The sequence below is a fragment of the Bison bison genome, unplaced genomic scaffold (assembly GCF_000754665.1).
Source record: "Bison bison bison isolate TAMUID 2011002044 unplaced genomic scaffold, Bison_UMD1.0 scf7180017864167, whole genome shotgun sequence".
In the NCBI taxonomy this organism is placed as follows: domain Eukaryota; kingdom Metazoa; phylum Chordata; class Mammalia; order Artiodactyla; family Bovidae; genus Bison; species Bison bison.
Genome location: NW_011494739.1, coordinates 2,498,317 through 2,507,695, shown reverse-complemented (window position 1 = coordinate 2,507,695; position 9,379 = coordinate 2,498,317). Strand labels below are relative to the sequence as shown.

General features: G+C 45.4%; 1 protein-coding gene across 1 annotated transcript in view; it reads right to left on the bottom strand.

The window, feature by feature from the left end:
• PSMF1 (proteasome (prosome, macropain) inhibitor subunit 1 (PI31)) overlaps positions 1–6,589 on the bottom strand; it is a 41,623-nt gene extending 35,034 nt beyond the window's left edge. Inside the window, exons 1-2 of the mRNA XM_010841779.1 lie at positions 6,297–6,589; positions 1,120–1,272 (exon numbers count right to left, since the gene is read on the bottom strand). Of these exons, the coding sequence (XP_010840081.1) occupies positions 1,120–1,272; positions 6,297–6,425 (282 nt within the window). The 5' untranslated portion in view covers positions 6,426–6,589. The remainder of the gene's footprint in view (positions 1–1,119; positions 1,273–6,296) is intronic.
• Positions 6,590–9,379: the final 2,790 nt, after the last annotated feature.

Genomic DNA, 9,379 nt, shown 5'->3' with positions numbered 1-9,379 from the left:
GAAGGGGGCCCCTGGGTTGGCAGCCAGCCAGTACCTAATGCCCTGGGCTGACGGCAGCAGCACTGGTTTCCACAGCATGGTTTGGAGCAATGCCCTGGAAGCTCAGCCTTCAAACTGCTTCTCCAGCCCTTCTGACAACATGGTTATCCCAGTTCTTTTAATAAACCCAACTATTCAAATGAACCTAAAGGGATTTCGTTGTTTCAAACTAAGAATCTTGAGTGATATACGATATAAGTGATCATCAAAAGGAAGAGGGGTAAATAAATTATTGTACTATGGAATACTACACAGTGGTTAAAATGAATCAGGCATAGTCATTTGCATTGCCATGTAAAGACCTCCAAAACATATCAAGGTAAAAATGCAAAGTGCAGAACACTACAGACTGCATGATATCTTTATATGAATCCAGACAACCAGGCCAAACCTAGAGAGTCACTGCCCTCAGGGTGCTTAGAGGGCATGTTATATAGACTACAGAACATTCTGCTATAGTGGCAGAATACAAAATATTACACCAAAGCATAAATGTAATGAACTAATTGCAAACCGTGTCAAGTACCAGGCAGGAAAATAAAATGATGAAGAGAGGCATAATTTAGATCTTTCTGACAGACTAGAGGAAGCAGTCAGGACTGACTGAACTTTCTGAGTAAGTGAAAAGAAAACAAGAGGGAGTCAGTCAGGCTAAAGGACTGTACCTGTGTGAGGCAGCAAAGGTGGAGAGAGGAAGAGCTTTCCAGGAGGGAAAACGAGAAGGATAAAGGCTTCAAGGCAGCAAAAAGCTGTGAGCCAAGCAAGTCTAAGGAACTAAAAGCCGTCCCCTAGGGCTACAGTAAGCTTTTTTTGTTTTCTCCCAAGTTGTCCCTGAATGAATCTACCTTAATTTACTTCACTATTCCTTTGTGATGGCAAGCACTTCCTTTTACAATAATAAGGAGTAGACATCTTTGAACACAAAGCATTTCTACATTTAGGGTCCTGGCCTCAGAATAAAGTTCCAGAAGTAGGATCACTAGCTAAAGGCTTCACGTACACTGAGGGCTCTTAAATGGGTTTCAAAAAGGCGATCCCAAGGTCCATTCCCAACATCAGATTCTTTGTGACTACACTCACCAGCACATTGATGATCATGCTGTTCTCCACGGTGACAGCCTTCACGAGGAGCTTTCTGGACCCATCCTTGGACTCATACCGGAGGACATACAGGTCTTTATTACTGTTCCATTCCACTGGCAGCAGTTCTGATTTCTTATCATTGGGACCCGGCTGAGAAGACACCAGAGAGGAGAAAGATCATGACTTCAGATCTGAAAAAAGGAAATTACAGATAATCTAATCCTGTTCCCTCACTTTACAGATGAGGACATGGAGGTCGGGAGAGGTAAAACGTCCAAGGTCCAACAGCAAGTGAGAGATCTGTGGTCTCTGGACTCCAGCTCCAGTGTTTCTCCCTCACTCCTGACTGCCTTTGTGACACAGCACTGGAACTTGTTTAGAAGCTACAGTCTTGGTTGAAAAATCTCTCCATATCCCTGCCAAGAATAAGGCCAGTCATCTCAAGGAATACTGTGAAATTCTAAGGACAGTGTTTCTCAAAGTTTGGAATTTCAGCCAACTGCAAAGGCATCATGAAAGTAGTGACTAAAAATAGATTGTATTTTTACACCTCTCCAGACTACTGTAGTGGTTTAACAAAAATTATGAATAACTTTCATACAAACACAAAATACAGCATATGTACAAGATTTTAAAAAAAAGAATTATAAAATGGACAACTAGGTGTCTACAACCAGCTTAAGACAAAGAACATGGCTTGAGTAGTGTACCCCTAATGAATCTCCCTCCTCTTCCCTTGTGGGTAGTCACTAGTCTGTATTTTTAAAAATTTCCTTACTTTTCCTTATAGTTATGTTACTATACACAAATCCTAAAAATAAGTTGTTTCAAATGTTTTTGAATTTTATATAAATGGCATCACTTTTGTCATTTTCATTCAATATTGTTTTGAGAGTTATCCGTAACTATAGTTGATGCACAGTGCATTCCATTGCTACATAGTTCACAGCCACATAATGCACCGTTGTATGAATATGCTGCAAGTTACACTCCCTTGATGGATATGTGGGGTGTTTCCAACTTATCTGTTATGCTATTATAAATAACGCTGCTATGAACGCTCTTGTACACAGGGTAGCTCACACATCTCCTAGTAACATAGAAATGAACTTCTATAATATATATCTAGGGGAAGAACTTTTAATTTATAAGATAAAGTCAATTGTTTGCCAAAGTACGGATTTACACTCTCATGAGCAATGTATCCAAGTTCTTGCTTCAAGTGGTCAGCAACATGCTACTGTCCAACTTAAAATATTTTTGCCAACCAAATGGATGTAAAAATGCATCACTGGGAGTTGTGATGTTCTCTTCTTAAAAGAAAAACAAACCCAAGGACTTTCCTTTTACACACTAATGTTTGTGACATAGTTCTCAAACTATTTCTATCGAAAAACCCAAAACCTGATTTCCAGATGGGAAAAGATTTCTTAAACAAGGTCCACAAAAGAAAAAAATGCTATCTTTGACACTGCTCATAATTTAAAGCTTCCGATCAATAACCGCTACTACTAACGAAGTGAACAGGCAGCCACAGGCTAGGATGAGCTATGTGCCATGGCTGCAAATGAAGAAGAATCAATACCTAGTACAAAAAGGGAATGCCTGAAAAATGAACTATAAAAATTGGTAATCCACTTGAAAAACTGGCAAAAGGTAAGAGCAACTAACTCTGTATAAAGGGTTGTTCAACTTTACTAGCATTCAGAGATACCAGGATCCATCCATCCGACTGCTATTATCCGTTTTTCTATTTTTTGCCAGGTGTTTGTGTGGGTGTAAGGAGAATGGCAACCTCTAAGTACTGCTGGAGGCTGTTCACATTCATACAACCCCCTTTGGAGAGCAATTTGGTAATATTTAGTGCCATCAGATAAGCCAATACCCCAAGACCTTAAACCTCCACTCCTAAAAGAAATTCTGTACACAGAGGCACAGGGAATATGACAAGGGCTTGTTGGGGGCACCAAAGGGGAGGCAAATTGCACAATATGCCCATAGTACAGCAGTGAGAAGAGACAACTAGATCTAATTGCAGTATTACAGGTAAAAATAAACAACATGACAAACTTTTTTAAAAAATGAGATTTACAGTTGGGTACCATTTATGTAAAAAGAATAATTAAAACACATGAAAAAAACCATCTATATTATTTTCATGGATGCATATGTCTATAGCTAAACACAGAGCAAGTGGACTGGGAAGATCTGTATTCACGAGACTATAGTGGGAAGGAGTGGGACCAAAGATGAAGAAGAACAACAACACACAAAGGTCTAGGCACACAAACCTCACAGATACCAAGGACAACGGGAAGCCAAGAATAGAGACTGTGGGCCTCTCCTCTTTGGTCACCTCTAGGCCTCGTAAATCAAACGAGCAAAGTGGTGCCAAATAAAATTCAAGATGTTGCAACTGACCTGGTTTCAAACCTGGCTAAATGACAAGGAAACTCACAGGCCTGAAGCAGGGAAATGAAAGTGACAGAAAACAAAAGTGAAACTTATCAGCCAACTCTGCTTAAGAAATTATCCCCTCACCCCTAGCTGGGTAAATTTCCTGTAACACGTGTAGTGTCCTAGATTTATGGTTTACTTTGGAAGCCAAGAATTTGATAATATGACTTGTCTTTGTTGTATCAAGGGCCTCTGAATTTATATTTCTACTCTCCATGTACAGCATTCAACCTACCAGAATTTCTTCCTGGAATATATGTAACTGGGCCTGCTCACTGCCCCATAACATCTGGCTTCCAGAGCAAGAGACACTACTGGGGTCTGGCGGGGCTGATACCTCTCACTGCAGCAGAACCAGTGCTCCCCAGCTCAGCGCCTGCCCTGATACGGGAAAACAGGTGGGACTGAAAGAGACTGGCCTTGGTGATATCAAGTCAAACATGGCATTCAACTGCCTTTTGGACTAGGACATCAATATCAGACCTCCCAAAGAGCTACAACTGGAAAGTAGCCAAAGTACATGGTTGTGTAGTTTAACTGGCTTGGATGAAAAAAATCTAAGAGCTAAGAGGGGACTGTGGCAACCCACTCCAGTATTCTTGCCTGGGGTATCCCATGGACAGAGGGGCCCAGCAGGCTACAGTCCACGGGGTAGCAGAGTCAGACATGACTTTACAACTAAACAACAAGAGGGAGCTGAGAATTGCCCAAGGTCATGGTAAGTCAGGTGCAGAGCTGGGTTTGGCATTCAGAGCTCCTGGTTGCCTGTGTTATGGCTAAAGATGCCCACCCCACAAAGTAAAGATAGCTGTCCCCTTAGGCAAAATCCTGGGGCTGGAAGTATTCTTTAATGGCCGTGGGTGCATCCCAGTATCCCTGGGCTAAAATGTGTCTCAAAAAGATCATTTCAGGCATTTTTCTCTTTTGTCATAATCCTTAGATTCCTACAACAGAACACAAAATCCTCGAATTCAAGCCTGTGGCCATCTCTATTCCCTGGCCACCTAAACGACCTGACAGAGCTATAAAGTTCTTACGAGGTGTGGTGCTGACTTCAAGAGAGAAATCCAAACTCAATACTGAATTTTTGATTGAAAATGCATTGTTCTTCTAATCAAGTTTTATGTACACAGTTTTCCTGAACCAGAGAATATAGAACCAAAGAGAAAAGGAGACAATTTAGCTTTCTATTTAACTGTCAACATAGTAAATGATCAAGTACACAATTTCAGGACCTTCCTCTCTCTCTTATCACCCCTAGAAGGGTGGGAAGCAGGAGGCGGCTGCTTCAGACAAACATTCTCTGAACTTTGCAAACACTGCTGGTCTCAGCTGAGTCTGCTGGCCCCACGCTGGAAAACTAAAACCTCTCTTGAATAAACTAATAGGAAAGATACTCCTCCAAAAGGCTTTTCTACTCTGAATGAAAGTAAACGCAGAAGTGAGAGGATGACAAGCACAACCCGAGCCCCAGAAGCATTTAAGGGCAGAGAGAAGCAAAAATACACCACGCTTTAGTGCGCAACACAAACACCCATCCCCCAGGGGCACATGCTTGACCTAGCACTGGAGTGGACAGACAGACAGTGGGTAATGCTTTCCAAATCCCCATGTGCACTCTCCTGGGGCCTCCCCCAAGAGGTCTGGAGCCAGCAACTTTTTCTGTTTTGCATGAACTCAACATGTGGCATGGTAAACAGAGTGCACCTCTGAGATTCAGTCAGGGATCTTTTTTTAAACCAAATCATGTTCTTTCTTAAAACTTGGAAGCCTGGAGTACAGACAGGGGAAAGCTGGCGGTTAGGAGCAGGCAATGATCCACACAGACTGAGGTCTCTAAGCTGTCAAAGAGTCTCCAACAGAGTTGCTGGCAGGATTTGCGCAGGAAGAGGTCGAGGTCAGTGCTCACAGGAAGCTGATGTGTACAATGACCCTGCGGGGGAGAGCCACAGGGAAGGGGCAGGGAAGATGGGAGAATGCTACAGCAAAGAATCAAGTGAGGCAGGCTGGCACCGGCAGTCCTGGGGCTCTGTGGGGACTGGCAACAAAGCCCCCAGCTGTAAGAGGCAGAGTCTGAGAATGGGAGAGCAGGAGGGGCTGCTTCTGTAGGGACAGCTATGGTGAAGGACAGTTTAATTGGCCTTCACACCCAGGATGCATGTGTGTACATGTTGGGGAGGTGGTTGTTGGCCCGGAGCCTGAGGTCAAGATGACAACGGTGAGTGAGCAGCACGGGGCCCTGCAGTGTAGAGTGAAGGGTGTCGAGCCCTCTGCTCTTGACTGGAGCTGAGTCCAAGCGCTCCCCTATACTGGTGTCCCTCTATACGGTGCTTGGATCCAGGTGAACGCTCCAGTACAGTAGGAGGGTGGTACTGAATACAGCCCTCACCCCGGGTAGGTGAGGAGTGCTCAAGGGAGCTTATTACCCCCGTCTCGGTGCCAGAGGGCAAAATCCCAGCCTGGGAGAACGCCAGCCGGTGCTGGAGCGAGTTTCTGACCATGGGTTTTCAAATCACGTTGTGCCAGCTAGAATGCAACAGTAGAGCACCTCCCTGAGCCGCAGAGTACAGGTACCAAAACTGTCATGAGCCTCAGGGCCCGGACCTGGGAAGGGGGAAGGTCGGGCACTCTGGACCAGGCCTCTGGGATCTGGATTCGGGCAGAAGACGCCTCCCGCCTCCACAATGGTCCCACGCCACCCTGGCTCCGTGGCGTACCTGGTCGCCGGCACCCAAGCCGTAGTAGCCGTGCGTGACCACCTCCCAGTGCAGGAAGCAGACAAGCGCGTCCTGCGCGCAGGTGATGGCCGGCGCCGCCGACGCGAACAGTACCTCCAAGCCAGCCATGGGCGACCCTGGCTTCTGCGGGCGGAGGAAGGGAGGAAGAAAGTGCGGTGAGCCGACAGGGCCCTCACAACACTGCTGACTCCTCTCCGCTACTCCGCAGGTAGTGGTCTAATGTCAACCTGCGCGACCAAAATGGAGACGCCCAGAGGCGGGGGTGTGGCCACCGGAAGTAACTTCCAACTCCCGCGCTACCGCGCGAGAGCGCCCGGCTGGAAACAGAAGGAAGACTCCTAAAGGTTCCGTCAGGCAGAACATGGGCAGGGCAGGACCCCTGGGAGCGAGGTCCTTCAAAGTTGGGATCTTCATCTTCTCTGTAGGTGGTAGGTGTGCTACACGTAGGTTGTGGCATCGTTGAAGAGAGGCTACCTTTGTTTTGAGTCACAGACTTCTGCAAAATAGGGTGGGCGTATGCTGGTAGGAGAAGAGATTACGAAATAAGATTAAAACATTTTCGTAGTAATAGTCGGCACTTAATGCAGTGCTTCGGAGAAGGCAATGGCACCCCACTCCAGTATTCCTGCCTGGAAAATCCCGTGGACGGAGGAGCCGGGTAGGCTGCAGTCCATGGGGTCGCTACGAGTCGGATACGACTGAACGATTTCACTTTCACTTTTCACTTTCATGCATTGGAGAAGGCAATGGTAACCCACTCCAGTGTTCTTGCCTGGAGAATCCCAGGGACGGGGGACCCTGGTGGGCTGCCGTCTATGGGGTCACACAGAGTCGAACACGACTGAAGTGACTTAGCAGCAGCAGCAGCAGCAATGCAGTGCTTGCTCCATGGAACGTTATTGTAAATGTTTTACTTGTATTAATTTATTTAACCCTCAAGACTGAACCCTATAAAGTTGGTATTTGATAGCTCTATTTTGCAGATGGGTAAACAGACACACGGGGCTTCCCAGGTGGCTCAGTGGTAAAGAATCTGCCTACCAAGCAGGAGAGGCGGGGTCTATCCCTCGGTCCGGAATATTCCCTGGAGAAGGAAATGGTAACCCACTCCAGTATTCTTGCCTGGGAAATCCCATGGACACAGGTGTCTGGTAGGCTACAGTCCATGGGATCGCAAAAGATCTACACAACAATTTAGTGACTGCACAATGCAACAAACACACACAGAAGAGTGTATTTGACCAAGATGAGTGAACAATAGAGATGGTACTGCAATCTAGCAGTCTGGCTCATTGGATAACATTTATTAAATGTTTATTGTGTGCTGGATCCTGGGTGAAAAACTTCGTATCATTCTATCAAATGTTTTATGAAGTATGTTCCATTATCATTCCCATTTTGCAAATTTAGCTCAGATGGAATAGAATCTGCCTGCAATGCGGGAGGCCTGGGTTCCATCCGGGTTGGGAAGGTCCCCTGGAGAAGGGAATGGCAACCCACTCCAGTGTTCCTGCCTGAAAAATCCCATGGACAGAGGAGTCTGGCGAGCTATAGTCCACGGGGGTCTCAAAGAGTTGAACACAACTGAGAGACTAACACTTTCATTTTTCACTTGGAAAATGGAAGCTGCTTCTCCCAAGAAGACACAATTGCTGAATGCAGAGCTGATCTACTTCCAAATGTCAGTCATTTATTTGACTGTCTTCTTCCTGATTTGTACCACTTACTGTTTTTACTCAAATAAATTTAGTTTTCTGGTCCCAGTCAGCACCCTCCTGCAAGCCACCATCATCCCCCACTTGAATGTCTGCACCAACCACTAAATTGCCTTACTCCATCTCTGACTCCTAAAAGTCTGTTCTACACTCTGCCACTAGAGATCCTGTTAGAATACACACCAGATCACATCCCTCTGCTTGAAACCTCCCGGGATTCCCATCACTCAAAAGAAAAGTAAGTCCTTCCCCTGGGTCTGCAGGAACCATCATCTGATATGCTTTCCCCACCCTCACCTCTCTCTTAGACATTAACTCCTTCAACTCCCCTCTCATCCTCTGCACTCCTGACTGTAGTAACCTTGACTTCCCTCGCCTTTCACACCCACATCTGATCCAACTTTACCCTCAGAATGTGTTCTGTATCTAATCCCTTCCTCTCACCCCCACTGCCTCCCCCTGGACCCCTCTTTCCACAAAGACCTGCATGGTTTATGCCTTCATTTTAGGTGACTCCTTCCCTCACCTCCTCTCAGCCTCAGCAGAGGGCTTCCCTGACATCCCAGCTAAATAATATCCTATCTTAACCCCTTTATTGTTCAGTCATTCAGTCATATCTGACTCTTTGCGACCCTATGGACTGCAGCACCCCAGGCTTCCCTGTCCATCACCATCTCTTGGAGCTTGCTGAAACTCATGTCCATTAAGTTGGCGATGCCATCAAACCATCTCGTCCTCTGTTGTCCCCTTCTGCTCCTGCCTTCTATCTTTTCCAGCATCAAAGTCTTTTCCAGTGAGTCAGCTCTTCGCATCAGGTGGCCAAAATACTGGAGCTTCAGCATCAGTTCTTCCAATGAATATTCAGGGTTGATTTCCTTTAGAATTGACTAGTTTGATCTCCTTGCAGTCCAAGGGACGCTTAAGTCTTCTTCAATACCACAGTTGGAAAGCATCGATTGTTCGGCACTCAGCCATCTTTATGGTCCAACTCTCACATCCATTCATGACTACTGGAAAAACCATAGCTTTGACTATACAGACCTTTGTCCGTAAAGTAATGTCTCTGCTTTTTAATATGCTTTTCAATATGTCTAGCTTTGTCATAGCTTTATTTAATCCCTTACCTTGCTGTCTTTCCTGCAAAGCTTTAATCATAACCTGACACTATGCTAAATATTTATTTGCTTAATAATTTGATGACTGGCTTACCACTTAACTGTGACAAGGGAGAAGGGACCATGTCTGTCTAGTGCACAGGTGTAATTTAATGCTTCCCTGGTTCAATATATACTTATTGTAATGAATGAATGAATGGTGAATGAATGAAATATTGGCCTGGGCTTAGCC